Source organism: Pezoporus flaviventris, unplaced genomic scaffold (assembly GCF_033815535.1).
Source record: "Pezoporus flaviventris isolate CSIRO_AGI_PZ_B2104156 unplaced genomic scaffold, CSIRO_AGI_Pfla_v1 ptg000036l, whole genome shotgun sequence".
In the NCBI taxonomy this organism is placed as follows: Eukaryota; Metazoa; Chordata; class Aves; order Psittaciformes; family Psittacidae; genus Pezoporus; species Pezoporus flaviventris.
This window is the reverse complement of record NW_026892584.1, coordinates 15176000-15198844: the sequence shown is the minus strand read 5'-3', so window position 1 is coordinate 15198844 and position 22845 is coordinate 15176000. Positions and strand designations below refer to the sequence as shown.

At 40.1% G+C, this 22845-nt stretch overlaps 1 protein-coding gene across 4 annotated transcripts in view; it reads left to right on the top strand.

The window, feature by feature from the left end:
• RAD51B (RAD51 paralog B) overlaps positions 1-22845 on the top strand; it is a 457006-nt gene that overhangs the window by 189689 nt on the left and 244472 nt on the right. For all 4 annotated transcript variants that reach the window (XR_009745095.1, XM_061463287.1, XM_061463285.1 and 1 more), the window contains exon 8: positions 21348-21444. Coding sequence is in view for 3 of the 4 variants with exons in the window: in XM_061463287.1 (XP_061319271.1) it covers positions 21348-21444 (97 nt within the window). In the remaining variant the exon portion in view is untranslated. The remainder of the gene's footprint in view (positions 1-21347; positions 21445-22845) is intronic.

The window sequence follows — 22845 nt, the reverse complement described above, 5'->3', positions numbered from 1 at the left end:
CTTTTCCTATCCCATCCTAGCTCTCTAGATTTGATTCTTATATATTGACTGCTGCGATTTATTGTCCTCTCCATCAGCTGTATTCATCTGTTCATTTTCTAAGATCTAGTTGTATATTGAAAATCGCATTTGAATCTTTCACTGTTATTAGGGCTGCCTGTGATTTCTGAGATGTAGGCCTTTTGTAAAAACTTCAGGCTTTTAAATTTACTTTTGAGCTGAAATGCTTTTAACTTCACCTCTCTTTCCTGGACTTAGGAACACTAGGCTAGCTTCTGAAGTTTTCAAATCATGGGCACTAGTGCCAGATAGCTAAGCACTTGTGATATTTCCTAGATACGCTAGGTATCTAAGAAATGCTCAGTGCTGCCCCTTGAGTGCAGTTTGTAAATGAAGCAAATAAAAAAACATTCTTTTACTATTAGTAGTAGTATTGGTATTATTAGTCTCAAATTTGTATGCTCATTGTCCTTCTCCTGAAGTGTGAAAGAGAAATATAGTTTTACATGTAACCTCATTATATTCTAATGGCTTGGGTTTGTATTCATGAAGATTCAACAATACGTAGTACTTTATCTGCTATGCTCTCAGTGTAACATTACTTTAATCTACCCAAAACCTAGTTCCTCCTGTCACCAGATACTGAATTTTGTTCAATAAACTTTCTTCAGCGTATCTAGTTTGACTAAATCCTGTTCTGTTCCTACATCCAGTAGTTTGACACCATTTCCTTTAAGCTCTTAATATTGGTATGATACATCTATATTTATTTTTAAAATGTGCATATTTAAAATACTTGCTAGTTTGAAACTTGCTTGAAACACCATGTTTCTGTTATCTCAACCTGTCCATTTCAGCCACAATTCCCTTTTCCTCTTGAAGTATTAATTTTTCTGACTGCAATTTGGCAGTGCAGTAGCCAAGATAGTTGCAATTCACACTTAGAAGAACATGCAGCCTCTGCTTCATACAGCATTTTATCTTTTTATAACCTTTTGCATTGCAATATTAAGTAGAACACTATGAATACTGCCATTTTTTTTTCCATTAGCATCTGACTGAATTCTTTGGCCTCAACTCAAGAAACCACTTAAACATATTTTAATTAGTGTTTTAAGTATATACTTAAAATCGAATACATGCTTAAGTGCTGTCTTGAGTAGGAATACTTTTTCAGATTGACCTTTGGTTTTCTCTCTCTTCCTTCTGATGTTTCTTTTCCACAAATACATGTGAATAATGTACTATTAACTGGTTTGGGGCCTGACACTTTTTACCATCTTGAACTGGGCAGAAATTTTATAAGTTTGTTGTTAGACACTTTCTTTATAGTTGTCTGCTGATTTTAGCAAGCGTTGTAACCTTCTCATTCAAAACTGAATGACTGTCCTGATGTTTCTGAAGGGAGGTACTCTCTCTGGTTATTGTTTACAGTAATGTGCCAATACTTTACTGGCCAGTTATAATTAAACCTGTGTTAAAAGAATGCATCCATTCCTGGTTGTGTGTTCTGAAATGTTTGTCTTTGTTCCAATAATGTTTCTGAAAGTACATGTAGTCAAAAGAATGATCAATGGGAAACAGAAGTCCATAAGGGCAATGACAGTGGCAGCACATATGCATGCCAAAACTGTGATGTTAACTAGGAGGAGGAGAAGGGAAGTAAGACAAATACATCTTTTTTGGAATATAGCTCTTGGAGCATTCATTACTATGCCTTGATCAATGGTTATCCTGGCAGTGTTTAACTTAAACTTGTTTTGATCTTGAAAAGATTTTTGAAAAAGAATAACTTTCTAGTTTTGCCTATCAGCTTGTTTCAATGTCTTCAGTGTCTGGTCTGTGGTAGATGAAATGCGGTTCGTAGTGGAGATGAGCAGAATTTCTGTAGGGCTCTTCCTGATCTGCGTTTACCCCAACATGACCTCTTTTATCTGACTTGAAACCTGTTAACTGTGAAGGAAAGAGTGAAATTGGGACACGCAGAATAGCTTAGTGTCTTAGCTTCCTAACTTCCAAATAAATAGGCACTGTGTATGCTAGACTTCGTAGTACATGTCCAGTGTCCTAGATGTGCCAAATTTGCTGTTTATGTCCTGTATAGCACATATTCATACTGTTTGTCTATGAAAGATGATTCGTAGGTCCATTGTCTGTCTCTGGTGGTTTTGCTTCCTCTCTGTTCAGTCCCATATCCACTGTTTTCCTTGGGCAGCTGAAAGTGGTAAGATAGACCTGTGTCACCATAATTTCAAGGTGTCTGTAAGGTATTTCCATGCTATTAATACCCTTGTCATTACCCATTTGGGTTATATGAATTGCCTCTCAGTGTTCCTGCCGCTGCAATAATGAACAAAAAAAGGTGAATCAGAACTGACCTCTCTGAAATATTGATGTAGAGGACGGAGGCTGTAGTGGTATATATATACCTACTTGGGTTTTTGCCAGTCTGCAGTTGCTTTTTTTAAAGCTCTTTGACACTGAGTATTGCCACATTGCCTCTGATACAGAATTATTTCAGAGATTACTTAGCTACAAAAGTTCTTTGTAGGCTATCAGTGAGTGATGGATAAACAAAATCATAAAAGGGTAGAAGTCATTCTTTATTCAGAGACATCAGTATTTCATTTCATTATGAGAAAACAATACTTGAAAAGTTCTTTTTGAAGGTTTAAATAAGAGTATACTGTGTTTTGCCTGATCTTTTGGGTAGATGAGTGTGGTGTTCTCCTGAAGTACTGCCTTTCCTGCACAGCCACATAGTCCCAAATTTGATGCTGAACAGTTTAGGTCAGTCTGTCTCTGAACTCTTCCCTCTGAAAATTCTCTTTGAATTTTTGAGTTCCACATTCAAATAGAATCAGAAAGCTTAGTGGAAAGTCTAGGCAGAGCTAAGAGGTTTTCTTTTGCACTATGCTGAAATAAAGGTTTTGGACTGGTTTGGTTGTGTTTAGGGCCTCCAAACTCTTAAACACTTTAAACTTCAATCCACTACAGCTTTTTGAGGTGATGTGGTTCTGTCTTCTGCCTTGCATTCTGGGAGACAGATAAGAGTCTCCTATTTTGTGAGGCATTTTGAAGAAGGGAGGGAGGTGCATGGTCATTAAGAAATGACGTAGCTTGGTTCCCTGTAAAATTTCTCCATCAATATCAGACAGTGTATCCTTGCAGTCGTTCCCTTTAACCATTCTTCAGTTCCTAGTTTGCTTTCTTAGTGCCATTTATAAAGACCTGTCAGATATTGATGCCTCTTAATGCTGGCAAGGTCTTCCAGAATCCTGTTTCCATTTCTGCTCTGTAAAATGCATAATAGAATAGGAATAATTCCTGTCTATCCTTGAGATTCAGGATCTGCCTGTAGTGTTTTGAGAGGATCTTCCAAAAAATAGCATACAAGGGCACTTTTTCATTGTCTTAATTTTTTCTTTTTTGTTTGGAGAAGCTGTTATGTGTATGTTTGTGTGTGTTTTGTGTCTCGGATCTGTATATATGACTTGAATAACTGCTTGTATGAAATATAGATTACATTTAATTATTACCATCCTGCATTAGAATCATAGAATGATTAGGGTTGGAAAGGACCTTAAGATATCTAGTTCCAAACCCCCTGCCACGGGCAGGGACACCTCCCACTAAACCATCTCACCCAAGGCTCTGTTCAACCTGGCCTTGAACACTGCCATGGATGGAGCATTCACAGCTTCCTTGGGCACAGTAGGACTTGAACTGAAATTCCTATGCCAGGCAGCAGCCTTATGAAATGTAAACTGAGTTATAAACCTATAGAAAATGGATTTTATTATGGAAATGTAAACTGTTCCGTAAGCATAGCATGGGGAGTTCATGCAATAACAACATACTAGTAAATAACATACTATCAGTAATGAAAGATAGAAGGATATTATTTAGTACTTATTCAGTCTGAAGGTAATTCCTGCTTCAGTTAGTACTTTGCACTGCCAGTTTTAGATGCAGGCAAAGAAAGCAGCTGTCCAGGAAGGCCAAGTGACAGGGTTAGCAAAACATTTCCACTAATGGACAAACATAACTCTGTTGCATACTTCTGCCTGTGTCTGAATGTCATGCTTCAGGTTTGAGGGGGAAGATGGAAGGAGCAGTTGTGGTAGCATGGAGCTGAGTTGTCCTGCCCTTATCCAGCCTAAACTGTCATACTGCAAGGCAGGTTTTTTGAATTCTGGCTTGACCCTGGGACAGAGGAGGTGAGAAGTGAATGATCTGAAGTAGCGTGCGTGGACAAGCCCTCTGACATGATCCAGATCTGGGGCAGAGAGCACTGAGCCTGAACATACTGTGTGTATATGTGTGTATATATGTAATTATGGTCACAGGCTTCAAAATTTAACTGTGTCATGGCTAGATTTCTTGGTAATTGGATTTGTAGTGCAAACAGACCCATCATCATTAGATAACTTTTTCCTAGTTCGTGTTACAAGTTCTCAAAGGTTTCATTTCAACGACAGTAGTGCTTGTCTGAGGTTTTTCATGCACTCTTGTTACTGTAGTGATTTCAGCGTTGTCATAGCTTAAGAAATTTTAATCTCCAAGGCTGGAGAGAATTTGAATACTTATGGCACAAACCAGAAAGCAGAAAAGGATATAGTTCTATACAATCTTTAACCCTTTCTTTATATCCTCAAAGTGCCACGAGTTCTAAGAAGAAGAATGGACATTGCTTGGCATTGCTCATTTGCCTAAAATTTCTGTCTGGTCTTCTGGTCCGCAAAAAAGTAATGCTGCCCGCCAGCAAGGTGGAATTGGCAACTATCTATATCTAGATTATCTTTTTATGACCTGAATCTGGTGCCGTCCCTACAGAATGTCAGAAATATGCTTCATAAAAGCTTGTGGTTTAGTACTATCTATGGACTGCCATATTCTGTACATGCCCACTTGTATTTGCTGCTGGTATTCTGGTGGTTTGCGTTCCTACAGGAAGTTTTGTATTCTTCATTGTTTGTAAATCATACTTTCTCTGTAGTTACTCCTGCCTCTTCCTCTTTCTCTTTTGAAGTGCAGTGCTGCAGTGCATGCTTAGCTATCGGTGAAGCTATTGCAGGTCACATTTTCCCTCGGTAACCATTCCTTTCTTGCTCTGAAGCCTAAAGAACTGTTGAGATGGTGCTTGGACTGAAATCTGGGTAATCTCTGATGTTTCCTCCAGCCTGGTGAAAAGGCCAGGTTTTACATCTGAGAGGGAGTTTCTTATTTCAGTGCTCACCTGCCCTTATGTTTGGTCTGTGTGTCTCTTTTCCTGTGCTTCTGCAGAAGCATGGAATATTTTTTCCTGCTGCTTACACCAATGTATCCAGCTCCTCATTGAGCTTCGTATTTTAATAGCAGTTTGAAGTCTGTATCTGTTGGTCTTGTATCACCCTGAAGAATATGTTAATAGCCTTTTACTAACACAAGAAAAACTGAGTTATCCAGTTCAGAAAATAAATTGGTAGAGGCCTGATGTAAAGCTATGCTGCATTGCCGTTATTTTGTTCTCTTCACTGCTCTGGAACTATTCAACACTCCCTGCTCTATAAAATAGCTCTTTAAGCCACCCTCAGTAAGCTCCAGAGACCAAAAGGTGTTCATAAGGACAAAGTCCCAGCTCATATTTAAATAATAAGGTGGCATTTAACCGTGTATTTCCTTGTGGTTTAAATACAGTGCTAATACTTTACAGAATGTTCTACAACATAGCAAAACTTGAGCCGTGAGTAATTTTTCAGATGTACACTTCCCAAACTTGTGCTAACCAGTGATGCTGTCAGTCCATTACCCACTCGGGCAAAAGGGAAGGAGTTTAAAAAAATGTAAAAAGAAAAGAAAAAGGCCATGGGTTTTCTACAGGGAAATTGTAAGAGTTTTTTCTGCAACACCTACAAGCCCATACATAGAATGAATAGTGGTCAACTACTACTGTTAAGTTGTATCTAGACATTGCCTAGCTGTACTGTGGAAGACTCTGAGAACACTTGGTGGTTTTAATGCTCTTAATTCAATGAGTTCAAAGCATTCAGAAAGCAAAATACTGAATCCCACAACACTCCTAGGGGTAGGCATTATGCCTGCTTTGGAAAAAGGGAACAAAGAATTTATTTTACCAGTAAGTAGTAGCAGCTACTTAGTGTCAGAACCAGGATTAGAACACGTGAGTCTGGACTTCTGCTCCCTCCTGTTCTCTCTTGAGAATGAATTGAGGTGAAGAGTTAATGGTAAAAGGAAAGCTCTGAGCTGGGTGTTTCTCTGCAAATGTATTTAGGGACAAAAGGTTGAAGGTGGAAAGAGATAAGTCCATAATCATGTTTCATTTTGGTGTAACTCCTTTAGGGTCAATAAAACCAGACCTGCATTAAATCTTGCTCAGCCTGGAATAAAAACTTAGTGATAGTAATAAAATTTAAAATCGGAACTTGGCTTCTCAGGCTGCTTTCTACACTGAAGTGGCTATCTAATGTTCTGGAGGAGGAGGAGGAGACAAGCCTAACAGGCAGCTGAAGTATAAGCCACCCATTACATGATATTTATTTCATACATGGAATTTTAGGGTGTGGTACAGCAGATGAGGATTATAAGAATAATAAAAAAAGGAGTACCATTTTCAAGGAGGAACTTACTGTAAAACAACCCCCCCGTCAGCTATCCTTAATTAGACTGAAGGAGTAGCCAATGGCAAAAGAATTTTATTGAGTTAATAGCACTGCTGCTGAAAACATGTTTCTAGTTGATATATGATTTGATGATTGCAGGAATCAGACAACATAACCAAAGGGGTATATGTCATAACTGCCATTCTGCCTGCAGAAGCTATACATCTCCACACCGCACAGGGCATTTTGCAAATTAGCATCTGTCTAAATGTGAGGTTTTACTCATATTGCTCAGATATAACTGGACAATATCTTGCATCTTGCCCAGATATAACTGGGCAATTATCTTGAATCTGTCACACACTCTGCTCTGCTACTGCACCTTGCTTTGAAGTCCAAGCATCTTGCTCTGATTTCTTTTCTTTGTTAGAGGAATCTTGCAATTGCATCCTATACTTCCCCAAGGAAGTCTTACTGGGCCACTCTTCTACCTGCAGCACATCAATCCTGGCATGTAGTATCCAACAGCTCCTGTCCTCTTGCCCCATACCTAGATCTGAAGATGCATTTTCCAGCATTACCGGAACCAGCTTACTGCTTTTTCGTTCCTGATTTCTCATAATGTTTGCTCACACACCTCAATCCTATACGGAAGCATTTTTCTGAACTATACCTGGTTTCCCATTTGTTTGACCATGTATCTCACTCCTCACTGGAAGTAGCTACTCTTACCATGGCCCTGCAGGAAGTTTACTAGAACATATCTCCTCTTGACTAAAGCATAATCTGCTCCTCTTCATTTTTTCTCTAAATTAAATTAATTAGATTAATTCCTAACATTACTATCTTTGCAATTTAATACTGAACTCCGCAGTGGAGACTTGGTTGTGGTTTCTCGAGAAAGATTTTGGATGAAACAGCTATGATAAACTCCAAGGAAAATGCATGATCCCGTGAATTTTAATAGCAAGTGTAGGAGATGATGTAAAAAAAAATGCTAGCTGCAGTGAACAATTAATCTAGAGCTGCTACAAAATTTCAGTTGATTGTTCAGAAGACATGAACTGTTTCTTTCTCTTGTCTATGTGGTTTTTAGGATGTGCAGCAAATACCAATATTTGACTCAACTCTGTTCACTTGGGTTAATGTGAATGCAGTGCAAAAATTATTCAGCTCTGTTAAATTTAATTCTTTAAGAGCGGATGCTTTCTAATTGTGAAATATCTGAATTCTTTTACCATTCACAAGGTTTTCCTCAAGTTTAAAATCACTGAAATATGCCACAGGCTGTTTTTATTCACCTGACATCAATTCTCAACGTTTCTGTAGTTCTAGTAAAAGTTGTAGTAGAATGGTGTACCTAAATAACTATTACTTCTTATTTATTTTAATATATATATTTGCATAAACCAAGATCAGTGATGCTGGCAGACCCAATGTCATTTCCGGTGGAACCGGTGGAACTATCAACTATCATCAACTTCCCAAACAAATTGGTACCAGATTTTAAACCTTTCGGTTTGAATTTGTTTGCTTTTGCAGGGATCTCACTGCTATCAGCCTATTAGTTTGATTTATTTTAGTATTGGAAAAGGGTTTGCCAAAACAACCCTCCTGGACTAATTCTGCCTGCAACACAAAAGAGATAACATGCTTCTACAATGCTGCCTTGTGCACATATTTCAGCGGTGACCTTGACCTTTCTAACCAAGAGGTGAGAAATTAGTTAGAATATATTTTCATGGGTCCATGATTTTGTTTTGACAATCTCAAATACTATTTTTCTGTATTAGGCAAAGCCAAAGGAGGATATGTCATGCTGTGGTCTCAGCACAAAAATGACTCCTTGCATTTTTCCAAGTTCATTTTCCATCTTGAGTCCTAGCTTTCAAAGAGGTTCTAATGATTCATATATCCAAGGAAAGTATGCTCCAATTTAAGCAAGTTAGGTAGGCAAATAGATATTTGTCATTTTAAAATGTGACATAAATGCCAAATTTATTGGGGAAATACTGACTAACTTTATTTCCTAGTGAAAGGATTATGAGAAATAGGATACAGAGGCTGAGACAATGCCACTGAAATTCCAGGATATCTTGAGCCACAATATTATTTATTTTTTTTTCCCAAAAAATGTTCAAGAGAAGAAACTTGGCTGATTTATGTCACCAGCACTCTTCTTTCTTCTGGGTAAAATCAGATCAGACATGTTTGGAAAACAATCATGAACATACGTGTAGGGGTCTTTTTCTGTTTTACAGTGGACTTACACATGGACTGACAAATTTTGTACAGTGCTTTTATGGAAGAAGCACTTAGGATAATCTAACTACTGAGCAGCAAGGCTTAATCCTGCATTTTGTAGATTGCTTTTTTGGGTTTTTTTTTTTTTATGTGGTGTTCTGGTTTTCTGTTCTGTTTTGTGGGTTTGTGGTGTTTTTTTAAGGAAAAATTCCTTCAGAATATCTTAGTTTATAAACATGTATTGAACAGTAGAAGTGGAAAGATGTTCAAGTTTAAAGCTCTTACCATCTAACTTTGCAGGTTTAGGAGACAGACAAAATACACCCAAGCAATTTTCCTTTGCATAATAGGAAAAAAAAATGCATTTTAAGGAAGGCTGAAGCTACTGATGATTTTGAAATATAAATATTTCTGGTAGAAATAGATTGTTGGCTAAATTGCAGGTTAGACTTAAAAGGGTGCAAATGCAGTATATGAAAATGTCTGAAATATAATGTGAATGCATAGCTATAGGACGTAGTACATATAATTCACAGCTGTTTCTTCCCACTTCTTTCATGGAAAATATATTTCAGGGAAATATAACCCCCATTTTCAAGAAGGGGAAAATGGATGACCCGGGGAATTACAGACCAGTCAGTCTCACCTCAGTGCCTGGCAAAATCTTGGAGCAGATTCTCCTGGAAGGCATGCTAAGGCACATGAAAATCAACAAGGTGCTTGGTGACAGCCAGCATGGCTTCACTAAGGGGAAATCCTGCCTGACCAATTTGGTGGCCTTCTATGATGGGGCTACGGAACTGATGGACAGGGGTAGAGCAGTTGATGTCATCTACCTGGACTTGTGCAAAGCCTTCGACACTGTCCCACACGACATCCTTGTCTCTAAATTGGAGAGACATCAATTTGATGGATGGACCACTCGGTGGATAAAGAACTGGCTGGATGGCCGCACACAAAGAAATGTGGTCAATGGCTCAATGTCCGGCTGGAGACCAGTAACGAGTGGCGTCCCTCAGGGATCGGTGTTAGGACCGGTCTTGTTCAACATCTTTGCTGCTGACAGGGACAGTGGGATTGAGTGCACCCTCAGCAAGTTTGCCGATGACACCAAGCTGTGTGGTTCCGTTGATATGCTGGAAGGAAGGAATGCCGTCCAGAGGGACCTCGACACACTTGTGAGGTGGGCTGATGCCAACCTCATGAAGTTTAACCATGCCAAGTGCAAGGTCCTACACCTGGGTCGGAGCAATCCCAGGCACAGCTACAGGTTGGGCAGAGAAGAGATTCAAAGCAGCCCTGCGGAGAAGGACTTGGGGGTGTTGGTCGATGAGAAAATGAACATGAGCTGGCTTCAGTGTGTGCTCACAGCCCAGAAATCAACCGTATCCTGGTCTGCATCAAAAGGAGCGTGACCAGCAGGTCAAAGGAGGTGATCCTGCCCCTCTACTCTGCTCTTGTGAGACCTCACCTGGAGTATTGTGTGCAGTTCTGGTGTCCTCCACATAAAAAGGACATGGAACTGTTGGAACAAGTCCAGAGAAGGGCCATGAGGATGATCAGGGGACTGGAGCACCTCGTCCTGTGTGAAGACAGGCTGAGAAAGTTGGGGCTGTTCAGCCTGGAGAAGAGAAGGCTGCGTGGAGACCTCATAGCATCCTTCCAGTATCTGAAGGGTGCCTACAAGGATGCTGGGGATGGACTCTTCATTAGGGACTGTAGTGATAGGACAAGGGGTAACAGGTTCAAACTTAAACAGGGGAACTTCAGCTTGGTTATAAGGAGGAAATTCTTTCCTATTAGGGTGGTGAGGCACTGGAATGGGTTGCCCAGGGAAGTTGTGAATGCTTCATCCCTGGCAGTGTTCAAGGCCAGGTTGGATGAGGCCTTGGGTGATATGGTTTAGTGTGAGGTGTCCCTGCCCATGGCAGGGGGGTTGGAACTAGATGATCTTAAGTTCCTTTCCAACCCTAACTGTTCTATAATTCTATGCATCATCTGAGGCCTGGGTCACAGGGAAGTAAAACTGATGGTGACTTGAGAGGCTGTTTGTTTCCGCAGCTGGCTGTTTGTTTTGTGGGATGATTTCTACTCTATTTTTATAGCTATTGCAGCTATAGAGGATGGTAACTGAATTTTGTTCATGAGAATACTTTGAAATCACCAGAGGCATGGTGTTCTTTAAATGGGCCTTAGTTCCACTGAATAATGCTGTCAGTGCCTAGTTTGTTCCTGCTTTCTCAATAGCCTTCTCCTCATTTTGTAAAAATTATCTATATATTGGTTTGATTGTCCGCCCTTCTGTGCAATATCAGTCACTCCCCTGCTACTCTACAGACCTGTTAAATTGCCTTGGGCAAACTGGAGGATGGAGTCCAAAGTTCCTATTACCCTGTGCTAAAAATCTACTGACTGTTACATACACTGGAACTCAGCTACATGATTATCTAAGGATAGCCATTATAGGTAAATATAAAAATCCTGTCCATGTCTGAAATGGCATGCAGTGAAAATCAGCAGCTACCATAGCATAGCAAAAAAAGAAAATTTCTCAAACAAGCGTAAAGCTTGCTGTGATCTCTATCATCACTGTAGGCTAGAAATTATTTGCTCCACTTTTATGATGCTGATAGAGCATGTTGCGTATAAAACAGCATAAGCCATGTGATGCCGTCTGGTGGTGGTGTTAGTAGTTACCCTCCTGTAGAGGTTAAATGAATAGACAAGGGGGAGCAAATACTCCCGTAGTCCTCTCTTGCTGCCTAAAAAGTAAACAGAAAGGCTCCAGTGCTGCAGGGCAGGCAAGGAAATATGGTTTGCAGAGGAACTGAACACTGAAGCGTTGATGCGATTTCTAGCACATCCTAAAACTGCTTTCTGCTGCTTCCATGAGGCACTGAAGAGCAGTCTGAACTAACACTGCCCTCCCTCTAAAAATGTTGGCATGGGGTCATGATGTGGGATAAGGTGGAACTAGGAGAGTGTTTTAAAAACTGTTCAGCAAAGCTGTAAATTACAGTAGCCCATTGAGCTGTTCCAGTTTGCATCCAAGGCCCAGCAAGTCTCCTGTGACCTGCTGCCTTGAAGGCTTAAAGGAATTAATTGGAAGGAATCTGAGGAATTAATGGAGTTAACAATACTGAGATTGAGTTGTGCCTTATATGCTATACCTCTCCAGACTTGCATGTGTATATTACTATAAACAGTTTTTCTGATTGGCTTGTCAAAACATCAAAATGAAATAAAAATGCTGGTATGCTAATTATCAGGTTGAAATAGTCCATGAGCTTTGAACAGGCCTTTGTTAGGAGTATTTCATTGGTTTAGTTCATATTCCTATTTAGTTGCTAGGAAAAAAAATAAATCTAGACAGGTGTAGAAAAACTAAATATAATAAACACCAAGTATAGAAAGAATTATAAATATTGAATTTGTTGGGTAGATATTAGATTGTTCTGAGGTATCCTAGAGTGCTCAGCCCTCCCAGCCTGTTCCTTGTATCAGGGTTTAGGAGTGGTAGTAAAGATTTGCGGTACCTTTATTCAGTTTTCTTGGTGTCTTAGCATCTGTCTCTACAGTAGGTGTAATAATACATTCATTCCATCAGAAGGTAGTGAGATTTAATGTCACAGAATTTGAAATGTTTATACAAGGCAGGTTAGGTGCATGGCAGAAGCTCTGAACTTGGCAAGTGAAAGGAAGAAGCCTTCAGTCTGCTTTTTGATCTGCTGACGGAAGTTAATGAGTACCAATAAACTAAAGTAGGTTTTCGTTGAGAAAAAGCTAAGCATAAATTTTGACTTCCTTGTAATCCTGTTAAAGAGTAGGAGATGTACTCAGCTCTCCTCTGAGCCTGGAGCATGCTGGAGCAGAACTGAAGTTCTGTACTACTTTGCTGAGGTTCCAGATAACCCAGTTTCTTCCCCATCTTCAAAACCAAACAAATTAAACCAACTAAAAGCCCTGTTGCTAAGAGTGAACTGTGAATTCATAATTTTACTTTATTTATTTATTCTTTTACAAGACAATTTTGCATTCATCAGAAGACTTCTTTTTAAACAGTGGTGTTTGCCACTTTGAGAATGCAGCAGGTTTTGGCTGCAAAAGTTGCGTGTGGATCACAGTGATTTCCTGTGAGGTACTCCGTGTTGGCTCAGCCAGCGTCAGACCAGTCTCTTACTGTGGAACATTGCTAGCCACACACAGGAGTAAGCTCAATTCAAGAAGCCATCATTATGTAGAGGCTGGAGGGGAGGGTGGAGGAGAGGGAAGGTCTGCTGGAAACTAACCCAGTGCTTCGAGCAACTGGCAGGGTACGAAGGAGGGTGGCAATCCCTCTGGGGAGCCGTCTTACCCACGTCACTGCAGAACAGGTCTGTGCAGGCTGCTGGATGCAAAGGCCTTCCAGGCACACAAACCTTTCTTGCCGAGCAGCACAGCACAAGGGAGCTGCAGCATGGATTTTGAAGGCTACGTTTGTGTTGGCTGAGTTCCTTGTTCACAGAGGAGGAAAGGCTAAAGACCTCAGGCTATTGCTGGGTGGTAGCTATTTCAATTTGAAGACGTGTAGCTGCCTGAGAACAGCGTGCTTTTGTTTTGTTTTGTTTTGTTTTTTTCCTTCTGGTGAAAGTTCTATTAATTCATTGTGATTATGTTTAAGCAGTTGGCAGAGATGTGAATAGATGCTTTACTTCTTCAGAAGGCTTATGGAATAGAATTGCATAACTTTGTACTTTTCCTATGCAAAGTAGAATAAACTGGATGTAAATAGTCAGTCTCTGAAAGATTCTGTGGTTTCTTTCGACTCCTTTTTATACCCAATAAATCCAGTGACTATAAAATGACCTCTGCTGCCATGAATTGCCTGACTGAGGGAGGAAAGAGGAGAAGCTTGTGTAGAGATACTGTGGCAAAGCAGGAGCTGGAAGTCCTGTCCTAGGAGCTCTAATAAGGTTGCAGCTAGCAGCAATGTATCCTGAGCAACAGCTCTCCTTTAAATCTTTTAAATGGTGCTTGTGTGCCCTCCAGAAAGTTATTGCATTCCTGTTTCTGTGCTGTTAGCCTGTTTAATTGCACCCCCACCCCCTCCTTTTTCTTTTCTGGATGTGATGAAAATAGGTACTGCTGAAATTCCTCTGAGGCAAGGCCAATGCTTGTTGCTAGATTTCTTATAGGATTAGGAAGTGTTTCTCAATAGGTTTCCAGTGGTTTGTGTGTAAACATGTTATTCAGGGAATTGTACCAAATTCTGGTGACATTGGTTGAGATGTGAATTCTGACAGCTTCTGGCACTGGGTCTCTTCTTTGCCTTCAGTCAGGGTAGCTGCTATGCGTTTGTGTGTCATCTACTTCCCTCTAACATGAGCGTAACCGAACAGCCTACGCCTCTGTCATGCAGAAGCAAGATGGCTGTAACAGGTACTTTTTCTTTCAAGTAATTTGGATTTGATGCAGTTGTTAAATGTGGGCACTTGTCTATCACTTACACCTACAGTGAAGGAGCTTCATGTTTTCTTCATTAGCTTCAGCCATTTTAATGCAACATGTAAAATGACAATTCTTGAGTATCTTTCTCCGTTAGGCCTTGATTAAACACCAGAAGTGGTGTTTGAATTTGAACAAGGGAATTTAATTTCTTATAAGGTTTCTTATAAGGCTTTCTGCTTGTGATGACTGGGCTCTGTAGAGTCCTTGATATGATTTTCATTCTTCCCTGCAGAAAACCGAGATACTGCTCAGGTTGGGAGCACAGGGCACCTCCTGGGACGAGTACTGAGTGGTGGTGATTTGCTTGCATTTGAGATGATAAAATGTGGAGTTTTCTCATCTTTATGTGGGTTGTATGAGCCAAAATAGTTTACATTTTCTAAGAATGACGATGTGTGTGTGTATATTTAGTATTCTGTCATGGTAATAGTTGTGACATAAATATGTTTGGTTTGGTCCTGGTGCCCAGAAAAATCTTGATTGTGCAGGGGTTTTTCACTGGAGAAAGCCTCACTCCTGTGAGGTGAGCCCCTGCAGAGCATTGCTGCAGTAGCCAGCTTTGAGTGCCTGGTAGCTGAGGGCACTTGAAACTCTCTCTTTGAAACTGTTGTTTTGTTTAGGAGCTCTCAGTATTGCAGTTCAGACTTACCCTTTTTCTGTCTGCAACTCCCTGACTTCACTAAAAATGCTCAGTTTTTAAGGAAGTTTTCTTCCCTGTGAACATGAGGTGCAAGGCCTGCTGAGGTCAACTTTTGTGGTAAATGGCAACTGATGCGGAAGGAAGTCTCCATGAAGAAACAGGAGTTGAAGAAAAAATTAATTCAGTGCGTAGCTTAGGTGAAGATCACAAATACCCTGTTTCTATGACAGATGGTAGTGATTTTGGGTTCTTTCTTGAGCAAACTGATGCCAGTCTCAAGGAGCTGTAACAAGTTTCCAAGGAGAAGGCTGCAGTTCTCACAGCTGTTTGAAGCATGCTGCTTCACCCTAGTTTTCTCACTGTTCTCTTTTTCTGTTTTCGGGATTGCTGCCTGCCCCATCTGGCTTTGTGGTCTTGCTTGGTGCACTTTCATTCTGCTAGTGCCTCAACAATAGTCACCATTGTTTTGACCCATTACTGGCCGCTTGGATGCCTCTTTAAAAGCTCTGTGCCTCAGGGAAAAGGAGAGGTGCCTTCTTAGGGACCCGAATGAAGAAAGCCTGGGGATCAGTAAAACTTTTTTTCCTCCTCCTCCAGCGTGCTGAGTCAGCATTCCAGCCCCCCGATTGTCACTTGTACTTCGTGCTCTCTGGTGACACTGCTTGAGTAGAGTGAAAACCACAAAACACATGGGCTAATAAGGGCAGAGTAATTTAGGGTTATTGTAAGTGTCCTTGTGCTTGCTTTCCCAGCCCAATAGGAAGCCTTTAATAAGAGTTTACCTACATAGTGATGCGTGCAAAATAGGGGATTCTGCTCCATTCTTTTAACAAACAGTCATTTCATGAGCGAGTGGTTTTTTTTTTGCCTCCTGGTACATTCCAGAAGACCTCATACCTTTGCTGGTTACTGATTGATAGTTTTGTGCTGAGCTCCCTTTAATTTTGCAATAAACTAACAAGGAGGCTGAGACCACAAGTTTACAGAAAATGACTTATTTACTCAACTGGATTTACAAGGACGGCAGAGTCAGATTTAGTAGTTTGTGTGGTCCTAGGAAGGGCAGGAGGAGTGCTTGAAAAACTGTACTGTATAAATAACCAAACAAAAAAATAGTTTGCTTATTCTCCTGTGTAAAGGAGTCATATTTCAGTTCTTAGGCCAACCCTCTCCCAGGACCTACAGGGGCTTTCAGCATACGCAGGAACTCTGCTATTCCCAACAAATGGCAGCGCTGGGACTTTAGGAACCTTAAATAAGTATTTTTACTTTTAGAATGTGCTTCCAGAAAACTGGCATCTGCTGAACTCACATCAGTGGAAGAAGATTCTATTTTCAGAACATGTAAAGATTTCAAGAGAGTATAAACAGCAGCGTTGACTTCTGGATTAATCTTAGAAGAAGTAAAAGCCTGTCTAGAACATGCATGCTGTTTTCCTTGAGAAGCTCCTTCTCATTTCCTTTTTTTTTTTTTTTTTCTTTTTTTTTTCTTTTCCACTTGAAAATGTGTTCCCACTGTCTCCTTGTGTTTATCTCCAGGTTTTGTAACTGTAAGGAGGAGGATTCTGTCGTAACATTTTTAATGGTACCAAGGGGTTGTTATTTTACAATCTTAGGTTGCTATGCTGAAGTAAAAATCTTTATAAGACTGGGAAATTGTGTGGTCAGTAAACTGTATGGTATTTTAAGTACTAGGCTTTTTCCCAGAAATTATTTTCAGATTTGAATCTGAGTGAATTTCTACAGTATTTGTAGTTCTGTCAGAATTGGAAGGCTGAGGACTGTAAATTTTCACTTGTTAAATAGCTAGCTTAACCAGTTGCAAGTGAATAGACTGAAAGGTTAAAAGCAGTGGTTCATTGAACTCCGTAGGAGACTGTGTGAGGCAAGTTTCCAGTGTTACTGAGCTGTCTAGCTGACCTTTTTGTCTTTTCTTTCCCCTCCTCTTTTAGCAGTGGAGGCTGTTTTCCACTTGTGCACAGTCACTGGCTGAAGAAGCCCTTTCTGTTCATCAGAAAGTAGAAACAGAAGGCAATTGCACAGCCTCCCTACCTGTTGCACATGTCAGGACACAGTTGTGTGTGGAGGTAAAGTTTTTCGTGAGTTTTAGTGCCTTGGCAGTAATGAAAGTACCTCTGGCAATGAAAATATTTTGTTCTCTTAGTTTGTGTTGGAAATGAAAGTTCCTCTTAAAATACTGGGTATTTTATAAAATACAGTGTACTTAAAATACTATGTATTTCAATATGATAACATTAAAATATCACTTAGCAATACTCTCACTGTTGAGTGTTCTGCTGGAAGGTAATAAATTCATGACTGGTATTGAATCTCTTAAGCGGAAACTATGCTTGGCTGGTAATGATGTCCAGTATCTGTTAGAAGGAATCACAACAGAGGCAACTTTTCCTTACCTACTTAGACTGAGGACTTGGCAGGTCTCCTGTACTAAACAGGGTAAATCTGATCTGCATGTTAATGGCAGATCTCCAATGAAAAGTTGAGGAAGTGCTATTGCTAATTCAGTGCAAGGCACTCTTTCTAGCAAGCCTGCTTGGACTTGTGACCCCAGCCTGTTCCCAGGCACTGTTTAGTGGTGAGAGGTGGTTTCTTTCAACTGTGGCACCAACAGACAAAGTGAGGTACTCAAACCTTCTTGTTAGTGATCTGTAAGATATGGAATCATTAAAATCAGAACTGGCATTATACTCTGTGCACACACATATGAAGCAATGTGTGAGACTCAGCTGATTCTGCCCATCCACCAATGTGATTACTCATCAGAAAGTCACACAGCTGTTTTACTCCAGATCTCCTTTGTCTGTCTGTATATTCTTTCCATATCCCACTCAGGCTTAACTGTTCCCTCAGAACGTATTTTCAGCTCTCTGAATATGTTGAGCCATTTCAAGGGGTAGCAGAATGGAGTGTAAGCATGTCTTTCAGGGGAAATGTTACTACATTCTTTAGATGTGACACTGGGATCGTGTGGTATCAACATTCGGGGCTTTAAGTTGAATGTCTGTAGGATTGGAGACTCCCGAAAACTTAGGGCCTTGTTTGAAAGGCATCATTCACTGCCAAAGCATTCATGACCAAAGTTTTACTCTGGGAAAAATAAATGAAAACGTAGCACTTCCTAGTAAGGGCATGTCATTGAATTTTTGAAGATAGATGTATGTAATCAGAGGACTTCCCTAAATCCAAGTGCCTTAATATTTTTCTTTGTAAGTGGATCTGGGTAAGGGCCAGATTTCTTCCTCTTGTTAGTGACCTGTAGCTTGTTTGAGCCAGTGAGAGCTGAAGTACTCTGCACACCTGCAGAGTGAAGTTCAAACTGTATTAGGGTAGTTGTGCAAAGATGGATATTGGTTTTTGATAATGGTACCTGTACCCAATGGAAGAATTCTGCAGTAAGCAAGCCTGCTGAAGTGTGACAGGAATTCTGAAGCCAAATTTAGCGCTTAGCTAATAGCCTCTTGGCTTATACTTATGGGAGAACTGAATCTCTGTGTTGGCTCTGCAGGCTTGCAGAAAGGAAGAATAATTTTCAGTTAATTCCAAAGTAAGCATTCTGTACATGCATATGGCTTCATCTCAGAGGAAATGTGCTTCAGAAAGATAGTATTTAAACATTTATTTAAGCAAACGTTTAACTATCAGTGAAGTCATGGAATAAGAATACACTCAATTCCCATCCTCAGAGCAAGCCAGAGGAAAGACTATTTTTTTAAACAGTGTAACAAGGTGTCAAGGGTATTGTCAGTGTTGAATAGTAATTGAAGGACACATCAGAAATTGAAATCTAAGTAGCTTGGGTTAAACACAAATGGTGAAGACTTTCAGTCCTACAGCTAACAGTGCTGTGGAGTTCCTGACTGCAAAGGGAGCCAAAAAAAATCTGACAGATATTTTTAAAATGCACTTGCATTATTCTTGTTATTTTTTCTTTTGATTTTTGAAGGCTTTGAAGTTAGTTTCCTTTGAAAAGGAGAGCAATATGAAATGTGGTGTGCTTAGGTCTCTTTTTTTCTTTAAAAAAAAGATCCTTGAGCACAGTAGCTTTTCTTTAAAATGTGGTGGGTGCATAAATAATAAAATATGTGATGGCATGGTACAAAGATTATCTTGGCACAGGTCTGGGATGACTGAATTGCTTACATGGCTTTTGACATTTGTGAATAAGATGATCATTGCAAAAGTGTGCCAATGAAAACTTCATACCTCACTAGAACGTGTGTGTGTTTAAGTTTGTTAGCATTTTCTATTTCATCACATCTTCTAGTATCAGATTGAGGTAAATCTTCAGTGTTGCACCATATTGTTGGTGTATCTTAAGATGGGTTGCCAGAGTAGCCTCTGTGGATAAGCAAGGCTGTGGGTTTTGTGACACAGTGAAAAAGAAGTGAAAACGGTGTTGAGAAGGAAAATTCTCATATCCCATTCCTTATCCCTCCTTACTGTTGGCTGCCTACTCCTTTCATTTGCTTTGAACCAGTTGTGATGTTCATCCTATCACAAGGATGAACCCGCTCAAAAACGGAAGATAAGTGCCTTGGCAAGAAGAAAGGAAAAAGTGACTTTTTTTCCCCCTTCTTTGTTAGTAATTTAAACCATTTTACCTTGTAATCTGATCAACAGGACAGCCATCAGTGCCTGCAAGGGGCTGTGTGTGCCATGCCCTTTCCTGTCTACTTTTGGGTGTGCATAGATGCACGCAGCAGCTCTGTGTGATGTGTTTCATGTGTGTTGTCAGTATCACCAGTTGTACTTTAAGAGTCTTGGCCTAGGTGTAAGACCAAACATGGCTGTTATCTACCATGTTATCTACCACGTCTGTATTCACTGCAGTGGTCATGAATGCCTGGTCCCAAAAGATACACCCTCTGGTTAAGCTGCGCACGGTGGTGATAGTCAGCAGAAGATTGTCCAGAGCTTGCAGTCATTAATCGAAGAGCACGAGGTATGTCACTATGGAGCTCTGAAGGTCTCAAACTCTCATTGAATAGTTGAAGATTTGGCTTACAGACTTCTCAGTTTAGTCCTGTTGAGACAGTCTGTAAAGCTCTCAGGCACCACTGTGCCTGTTTACAAGCACAGAGTTGGGTGGGATGATATGAGCAGGGGTGAAAAGTTGTGGTCTTACTAAAGGTTGCAGACTCCACCACATTGTTGGTAGCTCAAATCATGTTGCCTGAAGAAGATGCAATGCTCCACGGCACTGCCACTGTGGTTACAACTCTGATCTGATACAGCTTATGTGAGATCTTGAAAAACAAAAGGGAGAGTATGTCATACTGTACTACTGAAAGTGTTAGAAAGCAGGAGGAATTCATGATCAGAGGGAGAGAGGAGCAGTGGAGTAAAGAGCAGAGAAATTCATCTTCATTTTAGCAATGGCAAACTGTTCATTTATTCCCGTAGCATCATGAGTCCACATCCACAGAGTACTGTGTAGGATTCCTTTCTTCCTGCCTCCTGTGTCAAACAGAGCTGAAGACAGGCCATTAATTTCAGAGGGAGTTTGTTTGGAGTGGAGTCTGTTCTTAGTATGAGCAGATGGATAATTTTGGTTCTTCTAAGGAAAAAAAAAAGCCCCACAATGTTTTTGTCAGTCTGCAAAATGGTGACCAATTGTAATCGCAGCTGCTTAGAGAGCCAAAGCATTAGAAGATAATTGCATTTATACCTGTGCTGCTCTTTCTGTGGTGTTCACTGTGTTTGCTTTAATGGTTTCTGTTACTAGAAATAAGTACATGTTCAAAGGTGTAATAAACTGTTCATCTTTTGCAAGTAAAACGACTGCTTATGCTGTCAGAGTGGGTGCCACAGTCTGTCATTTATCAGAATATTCAGATCCTGAAAAACACTGTAGAATCTTGTGTAGAGATAGCCCTGTGAAATTTAGAGCTCTTGTGCTTCAGCTCAGTGGGGATGTATCCCTGCAGCACTTTTATCCATGGCACTGTGTTTCAGCCAAAGGAAGGAAATGGATAAGCTGTGTAGAAATTACTAGGAAAGTAGATTTCCTATTTGCCTATGAAGAAAATAATGCTTTTTGTAAGGGAGCGTCGAATTGTTCATTGAAGAATGAAGCTCTTCCAAACAGTAGTTTCATTTTAGGCAACTGTATGTAACAACGTACTGTCATTTAGTATTTTGGTTTTATATCCCTTTTCCTGCACTCCTTGCAATTATCTCTTTCAGTTTCTGCACATAGTTAAGGGCTTTCTGAGTGCTGAAGTTGCTGAAGGTCAGAGTAGAGAGTTGCCTGGATGCTGTGCCTGGAGGATCCTAGTTCTCGCCTAGGCTGCTCTCTACCCTCTATAGCTATAAAACTCATTTCCCTTCCCCCTCTCCCTGTCTGTTTGCAGGTTATCTTGACGAATCAGATTACCACATCGTTGAGCAATGGCCTTGCGATCCAGGCAGACCTGGTGTCTCCAGCTGATGATTTGTCCCTGTCTGAAGGTAAGAGATCCCTTCTATCAGAACTGAAACTCTACACTGACACAAATCCACATTGTTACTTGCAGTGTTCTGGTGATGTCTGGGAACAAAATTATTTTTCAGTTTCTCTGAAAATCCATTTATAAATAAAAAGAAAGTAAGTGTACTAACTAAAAGATCTTACATTTTCTAAGGGCTGGGAATGAATTTTCCAGCCATGTCGGTTTTATAATGTTTCTCAGCATTGTACTTTCATTCACATGCATTTAGAGCATTATTTTCTGTCTTCTGAAGCTGCTGCTAGAGTTATAACACAGGCTAGGCTACAAATTTGATGTTATCTAATGATTATGAGTGATTCCAGGGAGAAACAGGTCACAGATGAAGGACAGCAAATAGTTCTGTCCCTTGCATTATGCTTGTCTGGTTTTGAATACAGTGCCTCAAACTGAAGGCACACACACAATGTTGTGTGAATGTAACATGAGGGTTTGTGTGATGCTATATAGTACTTTACATCTTCATGTTTCCTTTTTCTGCACAGAATTAGAGGGAAGCACACATTTTGGGGTTATAGAAAGGACTTAATGTGCTAACAAACAATGATAATTCTGAATGAAGGTTTGCAAAGTAATATAATAATCTGAGCTTTCCCAGGTTGAAAAGAATGATCAGAATACCCTCAGCCAGGGACATATGCAGAGAAATTTGCTATTTAGAGTTCAGTTCATGTATAGACCCAAATGTCTGATGTAAAGCAATACTCGTCTTTCCTGCAAAGGCATGATAATAGCATGAAGACTTCCTACTTCCTATAATATGAGTATTTCCTCTCTTTCTTGTTGCACTTTCACATGCTTCTGGTCAGCCGATCTTTGCTCTGGCTGATCACAGACAGTTAACACAGGAAGAGCTTGGTGGCAAAATCCTCAACTAAGCAGTGGTTAAAAAACTTGACATTATTTCTGCAATTCATTTCAATGAACATAAGAAAGGAGTTGATGGTAGATTAAACAGAATGTTGAAGAGCAGCACATAAGTGTAATGCCTTAACACTGATTGATGTGTTTACTTCGTAATTTTGTCAAGAGGAGCTTGAGCAAAGCAGGCCCATTAAATCATTTTGGAATTGTGCTTGTGGCTTTTTTTGGCTCCATCCCTTGCCCAAATATCTCAGAAGTTTATTGCTTGAAAATCACTCCCTACCTCTGTCAGAAAGAATTGAAATTTGGTAACTAGATTTGGAAGAGGACAGCATAATTTTTCATCTTTATTATTTCCTTCTTGGCATGAAGATATGGCACATTGTCTCATTAAATGCTCTTGATCACAGTGCTTGTGCTTTTCTTTGGTCTTTAAAATTGCTCTGTATGAGCCACCTCTGAAAAGAAAGGCATAGCTGACTCTGAAGTGGAAGTAATA